This window comes from Varanus komodoensis, unplaced genomic scaffold (assembly GCF_004798865.1).
Source record: "Varanus komodoensis strain SLA01 unplaced genomic scaffold, ASM479886v1 scaffold12, whole genome shotgun sequence".
In the NCBI taxonomy this organism is placed as follows: Eukaryota; Metazoa; Chordata; class Lepidosauria; order Squamata; family Varanidae; genus Varanus; species Varanus komodoensis.
The window spans coordinates 27,113,540-27,134,133 of record NW_025335349.1 but is presented as its reverse complement, the minus strand read 5'-3'; the positions used below and the strand labels follow the sequence as shown (position 1 = coordinate 27,134,133).

General features: G+C 40.0%; 1 protein-coding gene across 1 annotated transcript in view; it reads left to right on the top strand.

The window, feature by feature from the left end:
• Positions 1-20,594, top strand: part of LOC123019041 (transmembrane protease serine 12-like) — a 32,250-nt gene that overhangs the window by 6,621 nt on the left and 5,035 nt on the right. The window contains exons 2-6 of the mRNA XM_044421480.1: positions 2,161-2,414; positions 4,630-4,831; positions 12,321-12,586; positions 15,041-15,183; positions 18,474-18,666. Coding sequence (XP_044277415.1) covers positions 2,161-2,414; positions 4,630-4,831; positions 12,321-12,586; positions 15,041-15,183; positions 18,474-18,666 — 1,058 coding nt within the window. The remainder of the gene's footprint in view (positions 1-2,160; positions 2,415-4,629; positions 4,832-12,320; positions 12,587-15,040; positions 15,184-18,473; positions 18,667-20,594) is intronic.

Here is a 20,594-nt window from a genome sequence, read left to right as displayed (position 1 = left end):
ATTTGTTTTATATTTTTAATGTATTATATTTTAATGTTTTGTGAGCCGCCCCGAGGCTTCGGCGAATGGGGCGGCATAGAAATTTTCTAAATAAATAAAATAAATAAATACATATGTTGGCGTTTTTTTCTTTTTTTCCCTTTTGATCAGTTCTAAAAAAGATAACTATTAGAGCTCTTTAAATTGAATAATAGAGGCAAAATGAAGATTTTATCTATCAACATTAATGGGATAACTCTCCTAAGTGAACTAAAGATTTTAATTTATTTAAAAAGCAGAGAATAGGTATATGTATTCAAGGAACTCATATAAAGAAAAAATGCTCATATTTTGAATCCCAAGCAGCTGGGTAAAGTATATGAAGCTTCAGCTGATTCTTAAAAGAAAGAAAGTATGTAATGTTATTTACATTAATAATCAAGGTTTAAATGTTGTAGATGAATTAAAAGACCCAGAAAGAAGATTTATTTTTCTGAAGATAAGATTACTGAATGGAAGGATATTTACATTGGCAACAGTATATGCCCCAATGATACTAAAGAAAAGTTCTGTGAAATATTCTTTCACTTGATATTGGACTTTCAAGAAGAAGTAGTTTTGGTTATTGGTGATATGAATGGAGTCATAGACCCAAACAAGGATAATTCTAAAAAAGCAAGAAGTGGTAAATTACCTAATGTTTTTACTTATATGGAAATGTGGACTTTCTATATGGACTTTCTATCATATGTGGTGGATTTGTGAAATAACAAAATTTGGAAACTGATACATGTGGAAATGCAGAAAATGTTCAAGACTAAGTTTCTTATGAGTCCCAAGAATATGCTTTTGAATATACTGCCAGAGATCCTTTCAAAAAAATGTCAGTTATTCAAGTATACGCAAGAATCACAATTGCTTCTAAATGGAAATCATTGGAGCCCCCAACAATTGAAGAATGGAGACATAGACTAGCAGAATATACTGTGATGGCAAAGTTAACTAACTATGTAAACAGAAGATAGTTAGAAGAATTCAATGATAATTGAAATGTTAATATGCTCAGTATGACTAATGGGAGTTGAGGAGAGTTTGGAAAAGAAAAAGAAAAGCAGTAGATGACTTGAAGTGATAGGAAGATTTGTTGTTGCATAGGTTAATGTTTTATTTTATTTTGTTTTTTCTGTTAAACTCTCACAGAATGTTAAATGATGGAAGATAGATACTTTTGGGGGATTGAATGTATAGGTTGCACTTGTTTAAAATTCCCTTGGCAACTTTGCTTACTTTGCTCATTTTATTTTGCTTTGTTAATTTTAGGTTGTTCCATTTTATATTGTCTTCATGTATTTGGTTATGTTAAGAAAATAAAAAAAGAAAAAAGAAAACATCTGATCATCTTTTAACTTTATCATAGAGTTATAAAATATAGTTTGACTTTAACATTTCAGGGCTTGCAAGCATTTGAATTGTTCTACCTGCATGTGAATCAGCAGGCTGTCTTGTGCAATTTAGCACTGAATTGACAGGGGAGGATATTTGAGGAGAAAACTGAAAACTTTGCTACAACCTGATGATTTTTAAAGTGGAATGCAAACGATTTCAGCTTTGCTTCTGTTCTGCAGTGTTTACACTACCAGGATGTTGTACAGTTTGAATCTCAGTTCATTGGGCATCATCTTGTTTATTACTGATTTCAGTCATGGATTTTGCACTTTCACCACCTTAGCTGAGTTGTATGTAATGGAGAGATGGAGCTCCAAAACCTCAGATGATATCACTTCATGTCAATAAGGAAAAAGAGGGATACTTGCAGGACTTCAGGGCATAAATGCCATAGCACAAAGCAGTATAGATGTGCAGTCTGGGAATCTTCATGGAATCAGTTTTGCTCCTGTGAATGTTCAGATTTCAGTTGTGGTAAACATGCTTTGGTACTATGTGGAACTGTTGTTCAATACTGCAGCCGATTATCAGTAAGAATCTGTTTTTATCATTGGAATTTTGAGCTTGTTTTGCTTATACTATGATTACTGTGTTTTCCTGAAAATAGGACCTACCTCGAAAATAAGACCTAGTCTTATTTCAGGGTAGGTCCTATAATATAAGCCCTACCCCGAAAGTAAGACCTATTACCAAAAATTATTGGTAATAAGTCTTACTTTTTTTGCTTACTTGCAGAGTGCCAGCGGGGTGCAGAGGGCTCAGCGGGAGGATGCAGAGCGGCTTAAGCCGATACTTCCTCTATAGTCCTGGCTCCTGTGAAGGGCGGAGCAATATCAAATGCACTCCGCCTGTCACAGGAGCCGGCACTATAGAGGAAGCATCAACTCATGCCACTCTGCTTCGTCCGCTGCCTGTGACAGTACCAGTAGCAGGCACTGGAGAGGATTGGTGTATACAGCTTTTGGCAGGAATTGGAGTGCCGAGCAGAGGTGTGCAGAGCAAAAGGGTGCACAGCAGAAAAGTGCAGAGCAGAAGGGTGTACATTAAATGTACATTTTGTACATTAAAAAAGAAGACCCGAAAAGACCTAATGTGTTTTTTTGAGCAAAAACTAAATAAAAAATAAGAGTGTCTTATTTTCAGGGAAACACGGTATGTTTTTAAGTATTGTTGCTGTGTGATGTCAAGTTGTCTCTGACTTACTGTGACCCTGAATGAATGCTCTCCAAAATGTCCTGCCATAGCCCTGCTCTGCTCATACAAACTCAAGACTGTGACTTCATTTAAAGAACTGATCCATCTCATAATTGGTCTTGCTCTTTCTTCTTCTTCTGCCTTTGAATTTTCCTACCCTTCATGTTTCCTCCAGAGAGCCTTGCCTTTTTATGATGTCCCTGAAGTACGAAAGTTTCAGTTTTGTCATTTTTGTTCCCACCATTTTGTCTTTCTGCTGGTACAGGGTATTCATGAAGCCCTCATCCAGCACCACATTTCAAACATCCATTTTCTTCCTAACAACTTTCTTCACTGTCCAAGCTTTCACATCCATATGTAGTGATCAGGAATACTATAGGGTTGATGTTCTTGCCCCTAGTCTCCAGTGAAATGTTCTTATATTTTATTATCATTTCTAGTTCCTTCATTGCTGCCCTTTCAAGTCACAGTCTCCCTTGAATTTCTTGGCCACAGTCTCCCTTTAAATTGATAACTGATCCAAGATATGCAAATTCTTTCACAATTCCAATTTCCTTACTGTTGATCCTAAAGTAATGCAATTCTCCTGTAGTTTTGTTTTCTTAGTTCATCTGCAGTCCTGCTTTTGCATTTTCTTCTTTAACTTTCATTAGGAATTGTTTCAATTAATTGCTATTTTCTATCAGTTATAGTATCCCCTGTATCTCTTAAATTATTGATGTATCTTCCACCAATTTTCACTGCTTCCCCTGGTTCTAATATAGCTTTCCTTATATGTTATGTGTACAGATGGAACAGATATGGACATAGAATGCAGACTTGTTTGATGCCTTTGTCTATAAGAAAACATTCTATTTTTCCATATTGTGGTTCAACAGTAGTTTCTTGCCCATGATACAGGTTGCTCATCGGACAATCAATTGCCCTCTTCTTTCAGGATTATCCATAGCTCCTTGTGATCCACAAAGTCAGAGACTTTGCTGTAGTTTAGAAATCATAGATGGACCTTCTTCTGAAATTCTTTGGTGTACTGCAGTAGCCAACATATATTTGTAATATGATCTTGAGAAACTCTTTCTTTTGGAAATCAGAATTTCAACATTCCTGGCTCCATACAGGGTAATACTCTTTATTGCAACACCTTAAGCATCGCTTTGCTTGTATGGGAAATTAATGTAAGGGTTGCTGCATTCCTTAGCATTACCTTTCTTGGGGGGACAGGAATTTGTATTGAAAGTTTCCAATCTGTGGACCATTGTTTTACATATTTGTTGGCATATTTTGTTAGGATTTGGGCTACTTCAGCTTGAAACAGTTCTGTTGCTAGTCTGTCCATCCTGCCTGCATAGCTGTACATCTAGCATGTTGAGTCACCTTTGCTAAGCTGAAAATGCAAGAGCCTGCAGCCAAATGGGTGACCACTAGGTGTGGGTGACCACGTGTAGGAGTAGAGCAAGGGGTTGGACTTGATGGCTTTATTGGCTGTTTGCGATGTGATGCTATTCTGTGTGCTTTATTTCTTCCAAATGCTTTTAGAGCAGCTTTCACTCCTCTTTCTAATATATCTAGGGTCTTCCTCATAGTATTCCTCTTTGAAGGAGTCTGTCATCCTTTCATCTCTTCTGCACAGTCCTTCCAGATATTGCTCCCACCTTCTCTTTATTTTCTCCAGGTCAGATAGTATGTTTCCTTGTTTGTCTTTCAAAGTAGCTAAATGAAACTTGCTATCTGTTTGAAGGGCATGCATAACTCTTAAAGCGTATGCTTTGTTACCTCATGGGTCAAACAGACTGGAATATTCTTTTGAACTAATATTTGATCATTATGATGAATTTACATAGTCCTGACTTGTGTAACCTCTCCAACAGATGTTAGTCCATTAATAGCATCACAATGCTAAAGGAATCTGATAGGATCAGTTTGAAGTGTACTTGCTGTATGCAGTCTGTGTTTTATTAGAACACTTACCAATATTGCATCTCACTAATATAATTGTGTTTTGATTTCTAGACTGTGGAACAAGGCCTTTTGTGGATGAGATATCAGCAGGGAATCGGATTATAGGTGGACATGATGCTCAACCTGGGGCATGGCCATGGCAAGTTAGTCTTCAAGTTTACCACTTTGGTGTAGGATATTACCATGTTTGTGGTGGATCTTTAATTACTAACAACTCAGTGCTAACAGCAGCACACTGCATTAAAAAATGGACGTATGTACTTTTCATTTCAAAACTTTTTCTTGTTAATTTTACATGAGAGAAAAGTATTGATAAAATAGATTGATCTAATTTGGAAATTCATAAACCTTTCAGTGTGTGTATGTATATATGAATTCATCATATCTTCCCGAACTGGTTTGTCAGATAGGCTAGAAACGTACAGACTGTGTCTGTAATATCTGCTACTTTTACCTGGGGTAGAAAAATCCAAATTAACAATAGAGTCCAAGTGGTTGTAAGAAATACCACAGAAAAACTGTCTGCATAGGAATTCTGTGTTGCTTTTCATGTGAGAAGCCAGTAAATCAGTCTCCTCATCTTCCTTTGCCTGTTTGCTTGGTGGCAAATAATTAGGAGTGGGTTATGGCTGAGCAAAACCAAAATGGATGGAAGAAGAAATAAGCAGATAGCCAAGAATGTTATAAAAGAGGCCAAGGAGGCCAAATTAACTAAATGACCCAGACAGATTAAAATTGGGGAGGGGGGCAAGGAAAAGGATAGAAGTGGATATGAATGAAAAGATTAGGGAGTAGACAGGAGCAAGAGTGAAGAGAAAGAGGCATTGAGGAATACAGTGCTTGAGAGGGGAGCATTGTAAGAAATGGAAGCACAGGAAAAGGAGTATGGGGCCAGGCCAGGCAGCTACAGAGAAACAAGGCTGAGGTTGGCACTGTCTGCTCAGCTACAGCCACATTCAGTAGCCATTCCTTCTGTGGGCTTCTCTTAAGTATGTTAGTAGTTTCATGTATTTGTGAGTAGCAGCAGTTCTGAAAATACACTTAGGAAGAGTAAGCTTCTTCAAAACCAAGGGATCCATGTCAATGGGAAATCTGTGTCTGTCTAACTGTTGTTGGAGTCCAGTTCCCATCTGCTCTAGCCCAGGATGATGGGAGTTTTCTGAGCTTTCCACCCTAATACACACTTCAAGAATATGAAAGAATTATAAGTAAGAATGTGTTTTGTGATCTTTGAAGATTTCTGGTTTTTTATAATAATATTTATATTCGTATACACAGAATACCTTTTACACACATGCTTTGGTCAGGACAGCTATACATATTGCTAAAATTAGTTCAGACTTGATCCAGAAAGCATACAGTCCTGCTTAGAGTGAAGATAAGATCTTGGTTCCCCTTCTGCACTGGTTTTGCAGTGCTGCCTGTGTCCATCTGGATGTACAGCAATTCACAGTGATAAAATTGTTTGCAGAGACTGTGCTGGCTGAAGGTGCTGCAGCAGTTTGTGCCAAAGGGATGATTCCACATTTACAGGTCAACTTTGTGTCCCTGGTCCATGCTGGCGCTCTCAATTTTCATTACCCCAACAAGTGGGCACCTCGTTTTCATTTTTGCTTTCAAGCTTCTTGTAATATGAGTAACACTTTGCAATATAGAAGTAAGTTCAGGAGTGCACAGAATGGAGTTGTGAAGTACTTCATCAGTAGCAAGAGGCGCTCAAGCACAAGTCTTGGAAGCAGCTCCATTGCTCTGGGTGTTAGAGGCCAAACTAGCAGAGATACCATTCACGCCGTCTGAGTGCATTTGTGAACCGCGTTTGAAAAATGAAGAGCAGGTTCAGAGCAGTAGGGAGGCTTTAACCGTTGGTCCTCCGCTGCACTCCCAGTTCAGTTCAGGGAGCCCCGTCACTGTCTCTCTGCACTGCAGCGGGGAAGCTCCCATTCGTGCCAGCGGAAACGGTCCTGGCATGAACCCTCAGTCGATTTCTGACACAGGCCATATTAAGCACTTCCCAGGGCATGCAGGTGGCCTGCTTCCACCTCCATTCATGGCTTCCCTTAAATGGAACCTGAGGAACAAGTCTGTATGAGACAAGGCTTTGGCCAGGATCCAAAGAACAGGGAATTGCCAACAGCTTTGGCAGTTTTCCTCGCTTTCAGAACAGAATTGCAGTGCAACCTGAGGGGGCTGCTGCTCAAAAACCACAAACCCTTCCCAGGTCCACAGGATTATTCATGCCATTATTTGAATGCTGGCAACATAACTGCAGTTCTGATTCCGGGGCAGTATATTTGTCATCCATGCAGTTCATTGAATCCCAACGAATCGCCTGGTGTGGAAGTTAGAGCCCACAGTGAACCAAGACACTCTCCAGTCGTAGCCGGTAGCAATCATGGAGGTCAGGAGGAGATTGATCATGCTTATCAAAGTCAATAAGGCAACAATGCTATTGTCCCTGGACAAGCACACCAGAGACCATGGGATAGTTCCCATTCTCTCCCCACAAGGTTGGAGACAAGGCTCCAACCTCAGAGAAAGGTGTCAGAGATCAGACCCCACTTTCCTGCGTCTTTGCAGCCTATTTGGAGGAAATTACACCCACTCCATCTCCAAGGTCAAAAATTTAACTATGAAGAGGGGAAAAAGAGGCATTCCAGTAGGTAGGAAGGAGAGGAGACTGGAGAGCACAGGATAATATTTATCCTGAGCATCTTTCTGCCTTCTTCACTCCCTCCCTGATGCTTACAGTGTAGTGAAATCTGGTGGATGGGGAGATGAAGATCAACCCTGCAGTTCCTCCCAACCTACTGATTTCAGAGGTTTCTAAACAAGAAGGACAAAATCCTTTCTGCTAGGAGTTCATCCTAAATTATTTGTTCTCTGGGGGAAGAGAGAGAATACAGTTTGACACTCCACCGCGTCTTCTTAAAGAGAAATTGCCTTTCTGTGTTTCCTACATTGAACTCAAACTTCAACACTAGCTATTGGCATGATTTTTGTATTTCTAGTATCTTTAGTATTTACTCAATTGATTCTACCTGTAAATCAGCATGGTGTTAATACTGCATTTCTTTATTTAGATACCACCATTCATGTGCATGAAATATGGGGCTTTACCAAAAAGCAGAGGATATAACCTTGCCCCAACAGGGTTACAATCTAGAAAAAGACACACAGGAAACAACAGATGAAGTAGAGGGCAGAGGAGACCAGGTTGTTCAGGAAAGAATGTGTGATTATTGCAGTTGTCCTTACTCAAGTTGTTGCAGTAGGGCAAGGGAATGAGGGTTGTTCCAAATATTTAATGAATAAGTTGGGTTTTCATTAAACATTAAACTGTCCATTAAACATTTAAAAGGTATAATAATGATGGCATTACCTTCTGTTTAGTTCTTAGGCAGTCCTTGGGAGGTTCTCTTTAATACTAATGCAACACTTTACAATTCATTATATATGTTACTTTAGTAATCAGATCACTATTATTAAACCTTTGTTGTTGTTAGTTGCGAAGTTACATCCAACCCATCGTAACCCCATGGACAACATTCCTCCAGGCCTTCCTGTCCTCCACCATCCCCTAGAGTCCACTCAAGCTCACACCAAATCCTTCAGTGACTCCATCTAGCCCCCTCATTCTCTGCCGTCCCCTTCTTCTTTTGCCTTCAATTGTTCCCAGCATTAAGGTCTTCTCCAGTGAGTCCTTCCTTCTCATTAGGTGGCTAAAGTATTTGAGTTTCATCTTCAGTATCTGGCCTTCTAAAGAGCAGTCAGGGTTGATCTCCTCTAGGACTGACCGGTTTGATCTCCTTGCAGTCAAAGGGACTCGCAGGAGTCTCCTCCAGCACCACAATTCAAAGGCCTGAATTCTTTGGCGCTCAGCCTTCCTTATGGTCCAGCTTCCACAGCCATACATTGCATCTGGGAAAACCATAGCCTTGACTATACGCACTTTTGTTGGCAGTGTGATGTCTCTGCTTTTTAGTATGCTGTCTAGATTTGCCATAGCTTTCCTCCCCAAGAGCAAGCGTCTTTTATTTTCTTGGCTGCAGTCCCTGTCTGTGGTGATCTTGGAGCCCAGGAAAATAAAATCTGTCACTACCTCCATTTCTTCCCCATCTATTTGCCAGGAAGTGAGAGGACCGGATGCCACAATCTTAGTTTTCTTAATGTTGAGTTTAAAGCCAACTTTTGCACTCTCCTCCTTCACCCAAATCAAGAGGCTCTTTAGTTCCTCTTCACTTTCTGCCATTAGAGTGGTATCATCTGCATATCTGAGGTTGTTGATATTTCTCCCAACAATCTTAATTCCAACTTGTGATTCATCTAGCCCCGCCTTTCTCATGATGTGCTCTGTATATGTTAAATAGGCAGGGCAACAGTATGCAGCCTTGGCGAACTCCTTTCTCAATTTTGAACCAGTCAGTGGTTCCATGTCCAGTTCTCACTGTTGCTTCTTGACCTGCATACAGGTTTCTCAAGAGACAAATAAGATGGTCTGGTACTCCCATCTCTTTAAGAAATTGCCACAGTTGGTTGTGATCCACACAATCAAAGGCTTTACCATAGTCAATGAAGCAGAAGTAGATGTTTTTCTGAACTCCCTAGTTTTCTCCATGATCCAGCATATGTTGGCAATTTGATCTCTAGTTCCTCTGCCTCTCCAAAACCCTGCCGGTACTTCTGGTAGTTCTCGGTCCACATACTGCTGGAGCCTAGCTTGTAGGATTTTGAGCATAACTTTGCTAGCATGTGAAATGAGTGCAATGGTGCGGTAGTTTGAACATTCTTAGGCATTGCCCTTCTTTGGAATTGAAATGTAAACTGACCTTTTCCAATCCTGTGGCCACTGGTGAGTTTTCCAAATTTGCTGGCATATTGAGTGTAGCACTTTAACTACATCATCTTTTAGGATTTTGAATAGCTCAGCTGGAATACTATCTCCTCCACTAGCTTTGTTGTTGCTCAGACTTCCTAAGGCCCATTATTGCATTTATTCTACTACTGAATTTATTAGTAGAATGGCTTCCAAGACCCCTTTCTGAGTCTACAGGGTTGATTAGAGCTAGATTTTAATAACTGTCATCTATTATGTCATGTTGGCTGGGTGATGACTGGAATTGTTGGAGTTTTTTCTGTCTAAATATGAATAGGTTTGCACCTTTAGCTGCATTTCTAGCGCAGGTAAGTCTGCCTATTATTAAAGATTCTCTGAAGTTTGGGCTCCAAGTGAATTTGAACATAAGGCCAAATTTTGAAAATGTCCTGTTGCATGGAAAGTTATATACACATTTTAGAATATGCAAGTAAGAAGTACATTTATCTCCTTATCTTCCAAATACAGCTTTAATTGGTTCTAAAGAATATATATTAACTCTGTGGCATGCACACTGATATTTTTTTTAAACTTTGAATAGTAGGCATCAATGCTAAGCGACAAACTCTTTATGCAACTACACTTGGTTTCTAGCTACTGCTCAAAAACATTTGCCCAAGGTCTTTTTGTGCATGGAGAATAGTATCTGCAGTTCTTTGGATCCTGGCTTTAGTATTTCCAGTGCTTAGTTAATGGTCAATACTGTATGTCATGGGTCCTCAAACTACGGCCCGCGGGACCGTTCTGGCCCATCATGCCCTTTCATCCGGCCCGCACCACTGTCCGCCGCCTGCGCACGCGGGAGGCAGTGGTTTGCTCGCTCGGAAATGGTTTTGGACTCGTTGGGAGATCTCCCAGCAAGTTCAAAACCATCTCCAAGCAAGCAAGCTGCCGCTGCTGCCTGCCTCCCCCACACACGCGTGCTCTCTGGTGGCTTGCTCGCTCAGAGATGGTTTTGAACTCACTGGGAGATGCTGTATGGGATACTGACTTGACCTACGTATTCTAGCTTCCTCTTTTAAAATAAAAAACCTTTCTCTGAATCTGAATAGAATTTCCATTTGGAGAAATCAAATTTTATATGTAGACACTACTTAAATCATTCATATAACTGAGTTGTTAGCCACAAAGAGATTCAGTTTTTATGGATGACATTCTAAGTCATTCCCAGTGGACCTAGGCTTATTGTTTGAAGGAAATTTTGAATCTGAATGGAGTTTGGGTCAATGCTTATTGGTGTTGCAAAGGATGAAGAATAAGACTACTCCAGTCTTAGAGACTGGGTTCACATGATGTCAACTCATTGTGGGTAACTAGCCATGGTGGGTTGTTGTGTTATACAAACCTGGACCACTTCCTGCAGGGTGGCTTATTTTAGGGCAATAAACCACCATGGCATGGTCTAGGGGTGTGTGGACCCAGAATGAGTAGGTGTATCACATCAGTCTTATTGTAGGTCCTGGGAAGCAGCAAGTGAGCCACTTGGCAAGAATGACAATACACCCTTGTTGCTTTTGCCAAGTTCACCTGGGCCACTGGCAGTGAGAGCTGTTCCACCAAGTGTCCAAGATGCACTTTAGAGCAACCCACACTGGTTCAACCTCCTTTGTTCTGATGGCAGCTTCTTCTGCATGCACCATGGGTGTTTCCCCCCACCTTTTGAATGGGGGAGTATTTTTCACAATCTGTACAGTGACAGTGCCTCCAAAGAGCCCTAGCAGCACATTCAGTGAAGCCCTCTGGTTTGCCTACTGTTTTTTATTTTAATTGGTCAGTAATTCAGAGATGCACGAGTGCTGAGTCTGTGTCCTGGCAAGTTTCTGATGTCAAAGCATGTCACATCCATGGATAGTGACAGAAACAGGTTTCAAATATGTTACTTTGCATTTACTTGACAGCTGTTAAAATGGTGATCTGTCAAGCAAAATAAAGCCTGAGACATTCTTTGCCAGTGAAAAGGGATGGCAACTACATTATCTGCTTTATGGTGAGATCTTCTAGGTTTTGAGTGCTTTAAGCCATTAAAACTGTATGTTTTTCTGTCAAAAACCCTCCACTGTTTAGCCTTATCGAAAAAGCTTCTTTAAACGAAAGAATTATTTCCACAGCTGTCAAAAGTAAATTATGGATGATGCGGAGAATTCTCAGGGCCAACATTAAAATCTAGAAGTTAACATTGTGAATGGGAAGATATAATTTCCACCCACTTTCACAAGGAAATAATTTATGGAAGTTTTGCTTTCATTTGACAGTTCCCCGTATGACAGTTATCAAATGAAAGCTGAGTAACATATTTGAAACCTGGCCTTATCAGTGTTCATGGATATTCCAGCTGGTACTGACCAGGACAGTGACCAGGCAGGGCAAATGTTGGGCATGTGCACAATTCTGACCTACTGACCAAACAGACAGAGACAGTAAATTAATGAAAAAATTGTGCACATCTCTGGCGCAAAAAAATAAGATAAATGAATGGTGAATAAATGATGGCTATTCCAGTATGCTGCATGGGCAATTTAAAGGGGTTGTCATTGGCTATTACTTTAGAGACTGTGAAAGGCAATCTCTATAAAAACAGGCAGGGAAACATTGAAATGACTGCAAGAGAGATCATGGTTAGAGCAGGAAAAGGAGACAAGAAGGGTTCTGCCATGCAGGTACTGGGATGCCTGTGGGAGAATTGAGGAGGAAAGAGGTGGAGGACAATCCACATGAGCTCAGTCTTCCGAGCATAGTGAAGGTTGTACCACAAACAGCCCACACTACCTAATTTATCCACCGGGTGGGTTGCCATGCTGTGTGAACTCATCTCTGGAGTAAAAATTCTGTAGTAGTCATTAACTTTACAAGGAATTTTATTCTCTTCTAGGGATCCAGCTGTTTGGAGGGTTGTAATTGGCTTGCATCATCTTTTTCACCATCAGTATTATACTGTAAAGAGCCAGATTAGAGCTATCCTGAAGCATTCTGATTTCAAGAAGGAGTCCTATGAAAATGATGTTGCCATGTTTATACTAACAGATTATGTCAGCTTCAACAAGTATATTCAGCCTATCTGCTTAATTGATACTCCTCATTTAATAACTGATAAGACCACATGTTATATAAGTGGGTGGGGAAGCAAAGAGGAAAGAGGTAAATCTTTATTGTTAAATTACTTGATAATCTGTTCAGTGATTTTAGAAGATTTCTTTACTGGGATTACATTTAGGACTGTTTCAAACATTACATCAGAGATGTTGAACCTCTGGTCCATGGGCCTCTGCAGCTGCCAGGTGCTACATTCCCTTCTCTACAATACATGGTATTTCCCAAGTTTTCTTCCCCAATCATACTACTACTCATTGGGCCTTTCCATGTTTGCAGGGCATATTTAAAAGAATAGTTAAAATGATTATTTTCCTTCCTGAATTCTACACTTTCTACCCTTTTCTTGTACCTTTTCCTTTTTTTTTTTTGTTTTGTTCCTTTTTTTTTTACCTTTGTCCTAATTGCATTCATTTTGGCTTGTTTCCAGGTTAATCAATTGCCTGAGTCATTTTGTTTGCCTCTAGGCATCCTGGACATAAGCCAGAAAAAACCAAAAGTGATTTGATCGCAGACATACATTGTAGAATATGCAGTGACTCTGCATATGGTGTTCCGGACAGGCATCTCCAACAGTCTGCTTTTTTAAAGAAAAATCTATTATTTTTTTAAAATGCAATAATTCAGGTGAACATTGAAAAATAATCTTGAGTTGATTTGTTTACACATCCATTATTTACAAAGAGAATTATTTTGACATGTGACTCTGATCTCATTTTTTTTGATTATCCTAATTTCATAGCACTCTATGAGTTTACAATAGTTGCCTCATTTCCTTGTGTTGAATCATAAAATCTGTAAAGGCTCCCCATGTAATATAAAAACTATCTATATAAGTATAATTCCTAGAAACCTTGCTTATTTTAGATAGATTTTCCCTAAAGTCTATTGACAATTGATTTCTTCAGTGCTGAGTGATTGGCCACTCTTTGCTTTTCTAGCTCATTGCTATTTCTAATCCAACTGCCACCCAGTAGAATGTTAACAGTTCCTTAATTTATAAATATCTGTTTTTCTTACCATGTAGATATCTTTTTGCATAGATGGCTGTCATACAGGACTATTAAATAATTTTGGGAGGAGGTGTTTAAGAAAATGGCAGTGATCACAAATTAAGAAATACTTTCCTCCATTTATGGATCTGTTACCAGTGATGATTGGGGACAGATCTGGCATGAATTTAGCTTTCCATTTGTGCTATTAACTTTTAGACCAACAAACACCATTTTCTTAAGGAAGGCACATAAGCAGGTCATGGTGGAGCAACTATAGACACTGTTATTTATTGATCAATTGATTTCTATACCTCCCTTGAGTCAAAATTACCCTCTGGGTGGTTTACATATTTTGGGAGAATAATGGTTATCTAGAAACATTCCTGTCTGGGTTTTAGTTGTCCTGAACACAACCTGTATCAAAAGAAGGACAGGGGGATTGTAACCCTCTTAATCCTGTTTTTGATACAATCAACTATAGTATTCTCCTGAATCAATCCTGTGATCTTGACACTGTATTACATAGACTTACCTACATGATTGATTTCAAAGAGTAAAACTGTGGGGCTATCATTTGGCTCCATAACAATTCAATATGTGGCTCTGCAGGGTGCCATATTGTTTGCTATATTGTTCAACATGAATATGAAGTCATTGTGAACATTCATTAGGAGATTTGGAGCCAAGTGCCTTCACTATGCTGATGACACACAGCTCTGTCTCCCTGTGACAACTGAATCAGGTAAGACTATGCAAGTCCTGGAATCAGTGATGGACCGGGTGAAGGCCAATAAAATGCATTTGAATTCTGGTAAGACAGAAGCCTTGCTGTAAGGGATTCCCAAGTCCGGAAGATAGGCTTATTGCTTGTACTGGAGGAGGTCGCACTATCTTTGGAAGATCAGGTTCAAAGTCTGGAAGTAGTCTTAGATTCACCATGGTGGCTTGAAGAGTGTTTTGCCAGCTTTGACTGCCTCTGACTACAGCCTCTCCTGGACAAGGATGGTTGGCCAGAATAGTATAGAAAAAAGTTGTACAATTCATGCTGAAGCTGGCTGGGGAAGGCTGGAAGTTTTTGAACCTTTTTCTGGCTAAACATCTATAGGATTGTACCCAAAATCAGGTCTAGTTTCCATGTATCTTAGTACAGGTCAATTTCAACCAAACTAACTGCTGAGACAGCAGCATGATCTTAAAAGTGCTATGTTTCCTGTGTCATAAATTAATCATTTATAATGACTAGAACATAAACTATTCTAGAGTACATGGCATACTCAAATTAATGGCACAAGTCATTTGTCTGGGCTTTATCTCGGTGTAAATGATTTCTTCAGTTGCAGACACTGGGCAAATCTTTCTTGAGAGATTTCCTTGACAACACAAATAAGGCAGAATTGCAGCAAGCAGCTCAAGAGCTCCCAAGAGCTGTTGGTCTTGTGTACTGGCCTATAGAGCATTTTAAACAATGCAAGCATACTTCCAGCCATCTATTGTGTTTTCATTACAGGAAGAGGCACCTATATATTACAAGAAGCTCAAGTCAACATTATTCCACTATTTACCTGTAATAGATTTGATTGGTATGCTGGAGCAATAGGATGGAATATGATTTGTGCTGGTTCTGAAACTGGAGATGTTGATAGCTGCCAGGTAAGATAAAATATATTGCCTCTTGTAAACCACTCAGAATGTTTCAGCTATTGGGTGGTATAGAAATGAAATAAATAAGAACAACAACCTGCCATATGGTTGCTTAGTATACTAAAGTAGAACCAAAGTAGTTAGGCTGGGAAATAGAAATTAGTTGAAATCAGTGCCTTTACAGCCTGGAATAGTTTTGTTGGTACATTATCTACTTGAGATGCTTTATGTCTTCCAAATCCTTTCCAAGTAGCTTTCACTCCACTTTCTAATATTGCAGGCTCTTCCTCAGAATTCCTCTTTGAAGTAGTCTGTCATCCTTAACTGTTCTGTAAAGTTCTTCCAGATATTGCTTCCACCTTCTCTTTAATATCTCCAGGTAAGATATTATGTTTCCCTCTTTGTCATTCCAAAAGCAATGTGCTGAGGGTACGGTATATAATCTTTGTAAATAAATAAAATAAATGCAGCATTCCTAATCAAGGTTTGAATTTCTCTTTGATTTCTTGGCTCTTCTGGAAGAGGGCTCTTTCTTTTCTTTTTCTGTTGTTCTTTTCTATGCCTTTGCTATGGCCATTGTAATAATTCTTTTTGTCTCTATATGATAGTTGCTTAAAAGTTGCATTCAGGAATCTGACCCTATTTCTTCTCTACTTGCTTTTGCCTCTTGCCAGTCCTTATTAATTGTGAGAATTTCTTCTATCATTCCTCTAGGCTTGTTCTTTCTTTTTGTATCCTTCCCTATTGTGTCTGGTTTCAGTGCACAGTTTTTCTGCCTCACAGGCAGACTGGTTCAATAATGCAAATCTGTTCTTTATGTGAACTTAAAATTGCATCAGTGTTCTCCTGGTCTTTTTGTTTAACCAGGAAGAATACAACTTCTGCATCTCCTACTTCTAATTACTTATTTGGAATCCAATTATTTGATTTCCATATTGGCTGTCTAGCAATGGCCATGTGAACAATCACCTGATTGGTGCCCTGAAGTATATATTTGCAATAAACAAATAGTTGCCTTCATAGATGTCTATGCGTTATCCCGCTTTGTTTCTGACCCCTAGACTGTCATGTCCTACCTTGAGGAGGATTCCTCAGATGAGGAAAGTCAAGGTGGTGACCTCCAGCCACAGTCAGATACAGGGGTCATGGCTGCAGATCGCTACCCACTATTGGAAGAAGAGGAGCTGGGACCTTTAGGGACACCCCCTGGAGTTCCCCAAGAGCAGAAGCCAGAGACGGATGGAATCCATCCTGTGAGGAGGAAGAACTTTGGCTTCAACAAAAATCCAAACACTCAAAAATGGGAGTTGTCCATGAAATTTCTCGCTGACTTAATTAGCTGGCTGTGCTGAGTTAAAGCTGACTATAAATTAGTTCAGGCAGAGCTGTTCTGTGTTGCAGACAACAAGCAGCATTAACTATGTTTCTAGACTTTGTAGACACAAACTGGTATCTAGATTCCTGGACTGTTTATTGAAAATTCTTTTGGACTCCTCCACCTGACTTGGAGCCTTGAACATGCAGTCACCATGCAGCCCTGACCCCTGGACTGAAACTGACCATTCTTAAAAAGGTAATGCAGAGACTGTGCATTTGTGTACTCAGGGAAGGACATAGACCAAATCCTCCCACAACATTGGATGCTGCCATCTTTCCTACTTTTGTGTTCCAGTCACCTGGGATTATCCTGATGTCTTGTTTTGGTGTGTTTCCAATTTCCTCTTGGACACTTGCATCAAAGATTGTAATTTCTTCTTCAGCATCTGTTCTTGGAATCCAGACCTGAATGATGGCTATGTTGATAGGTTTTCCAAGAATTCTGATTGGAATGATTTGAGTGTACTTTGCAGTGTAGTCCCATACTGCTTATGTTATATTACAGCCATTCAATTTCTTCTGATTCCATCGCTTGTAAAGTAAAACACTTTGTCTCACTGAACATCACCCATTCCAGTCCCATTTTATTCACACCAAGTACTGCAGTGCTTATGCATTCCATTTGTTGTTTTATTGTTTCCAGTTTGCCTTGATTCATACTTCTAATGTTTCATGTTCCGGTTGCGTGTCTTGCACAACACTTGTCTTTCCTTTCACCTCTGTGCAAGTCAGCCACTAGACTTCCTCTTGTCTCTGAACTGGTTGTGCCATTAGTGACAATGCTATTTGTGCTTGTCTTGTGCTCTTCCCCATTATCTGATTGAGTGCCTTCTGACCTAGAATCCTCATGTTTGTTCCGGCACGATCTCTTGTTTCATTTTGGACTGTTTCATCATAGGGTTTACAGGGTAGGAATATTCAGAAGTGGTTTACCATTGCTACCTTCTGCACAGTAGTAACCAGAGTTAGATTGAGCTTCACTCCCAGTGGTGAAAAATCCTCTGGCAGTGTTGTCTTCAACTACCACTGGTGACAAGTAGCTCTTCTTCAGGAGTTTCTCTGTTCATTTCTGCTGAAATCTGTTCTTTTCTACTGATGTGACTGTTACTCCTGAAGAGAGTGGATGTATCTTAGTCTGGTGTCTCAATGTTCACCATTCTCCTTGGATGGCTCTTGTAAGAGATCAAACTAATGAAAGAATCTGGCCTTCTGACAGGATTACTCTTGGCTGCTTTGACATTTTCATCCCCTCTCCTCATGTTAAGTTGTACATTCAAGAAGGGGATTTTTATGAGTATGAAGACCTTAGCAAGTAGCTGAGGAAAAGGATGGCAAAGGCAGAAGGCTTTTAAAGAAATGTAGTTTATTTTCTTCCTGTAAGAACACTATTTGATGATTATGCTTCCACCAAAATGGAAATATTTTGAATGAGATTGAAAATTGTTCTTCTCATCACATACACACTTCGCCATGAAACCTATGATTGTATAGATTTATGTTGTAAGCTGTCCTGGGACATTTGTTAAGGACAGGGTAAAAATATTGTAAATAAGTAAATAAATAGACAGACAGACCATCATATACTTTTAGGTCAGTAGCTTGATTTTCAGGATAAACCTATTGTAACTGGAGATGGAACTCTCAGAATATCATTGATTAGTTTTGTAAGAATGTACCCCTAAACCCAATTATCTGGAAATAAGTTTCATTGAAAATGGATTTTTTTTTAGTATTGAATGTAATTGCATTGTAGGTAGTCTAACAAAGCAAGATCAACCAATTCAGGTTTTCCAAATTAATGCTGATTTTCTAGAAAACAGTATTTTCATTTCATAATTCATGATAGGCATAACTCAGAATTATTGCATCAAAATTCCTCTAAATGCAAAATTTTCAAAATATCAAATTGTCTTATTTTTCAGGGAGACAGTGGCGGACCCCTCACATGCAGATTTCCAAATGACACCAAATATTATCTGATAGGAATCACTAGCTTTGGTATTGGCTGTGGCCGACCAAAATTACCAGGAGTCTATGTGCGTATGAGTTTTTACAGAAGTTGGATAGAGTCACATCTTGCTCTATTCAGCAAAGCCACCATAATATACATTCACTGTATTTTCATCTTTTTGTCTGTGGGATGGGTATCCTTCCATCTGACTCTCTTCCAGTTTACTTGAAGGATTGTGAATTGCTTTATGAACATACTGTTTCTTCCTATAAACTAATATACTTAGCAAAAACAGTATTTTAACAATAACAAATAGTTTATAATATTAATTACTTTGCCCAACTAGGCTAATTAATACCTAATTAAAAATGTAAACCTCAAAAGCATTATTCTATTACATATGTATATGTATTGGCTGTAAATTATATAAGTTGAAATAAAAGAAAAAAACCTTTTGAAAAGTAGGACTGAAAATGATCATTTAGTATATGATGGAAATGTATTTCCTCTTGTTAGATAACTAATTCTACAGAATTAAATGTTGCTTTATCTGCCCAAGAAATTTATCTGCCCAAGAAATTAATTCTACAGAATTAATACGTTGCTTTATCTGCCCAAGAAAATTCAAAATGACTACACAATCCTCCATTTTGCTCCTGAAGTGAGGAGACTGGTTTTCCACAATCATTGCAATACCTATTTTTACATCACTGCACACTCTTCTTCTCACCCCTTTCTCAAACTTGCATTGGACAACAATTTTTTTCAGTTCAAAATTCACACTTTTAGGATAGCCACAGCTCGGAAAGGCTTTACAGAACATATGGTAGTGGTGGAAGCCCATTTAATATTTCAAGACATCATGAGTCTTGATGTCTTAATATTTCAAGACATCATTTTTATATATATGGATCACTTTATCGCCCTCTTTCATCACTACATAAGTGTCAACATGTAACTGATTATCTGGACCCATTTCAGTCTGACTTCAGACCCAGATATGGTACTGAATCTGCCTTGGTTGCCCTGTATGATGACCTGTGCAGGGAGAGAGACAGGGGGAGTGCGTCCCTGTTGGTTCTCCTGGACCTCTCAGCGGCTTTCGATACCATCGACCATGATATCCTTCTGGATAGGCTAGCGGGATTGGGAGTTGGAGGCACCGCTTTGCGGTGGTTCCGCTCCTATCTCAACGGCCGATTCCAGAAGGTGGTGCTGGGGGACTATGGCTCTGCGCCATGGCAGTTATGCCATGGAGTTCCACAGGGGTCCATTTTGTCCCCTTTGCTATTTAACATCTACATGAAACTGCTGGGAGAAGTCATCAGGAGGTGCGGGCTGCAGAATCATCAATATGCTGATGATACCCAGCTCTACCTCTCGTTCTCCACCAATCCAGGTGAGGCAGTGGCTGTGCTGAACTGGTGCCTGGCCGAGGTAATGGGCTGGATGAGGGCCAGTAAACTGAAGCTCAATCCAGAGAAGACGGAGGTCCTGTTGGTGGGTGGTTCGGGCCTCGGGATGGGGGACTTGGGCCTTGTCCTAAATGGGGTTGCACTCCCTCTGAGGGACAGGGTTCACAGCTTGGGAGTGCTCCTCGACCCTGAGCTGTCCCTAGAAGCTCAGGCAACAGTGGTGGCGAGGAGCGCCTTCCTTCAGCTCCAGCTGATCCATCAGCTGCGTCCCTGTCTGGAGAATGACTGCCTGGCGACAGTGACCCATGCATTGGTAACTTCCCAACTAGATTTGTGTAACACACTCTACGTGGGGCTACCCTTGAAGACAGTCCGGATACTTCAATTGGTGCAAAACAGAGCTGCCAGGTTGCTGACGGGGACTGGGCGTTGTTCTCATATAACCCCAGTTCTCCGTCAGCTTCACTGGCTCCCTATTGAAGTCCGGGCCCAATTCAAAGTGTTGGTTATGACCTATAAAGCCGTTAACGGCTTGGGACCTGGTTATCTAAAGGAACATCTGTGTCCATATATGCCTGCCCGCCCCCTACGATCGGCAGCGGATGCCCTTCTTCGGGACCCCTCCGTGAAGGATATTAGGAGGATGAGTACCCAGAGGAGGGCTTTTTCTGCAGTGG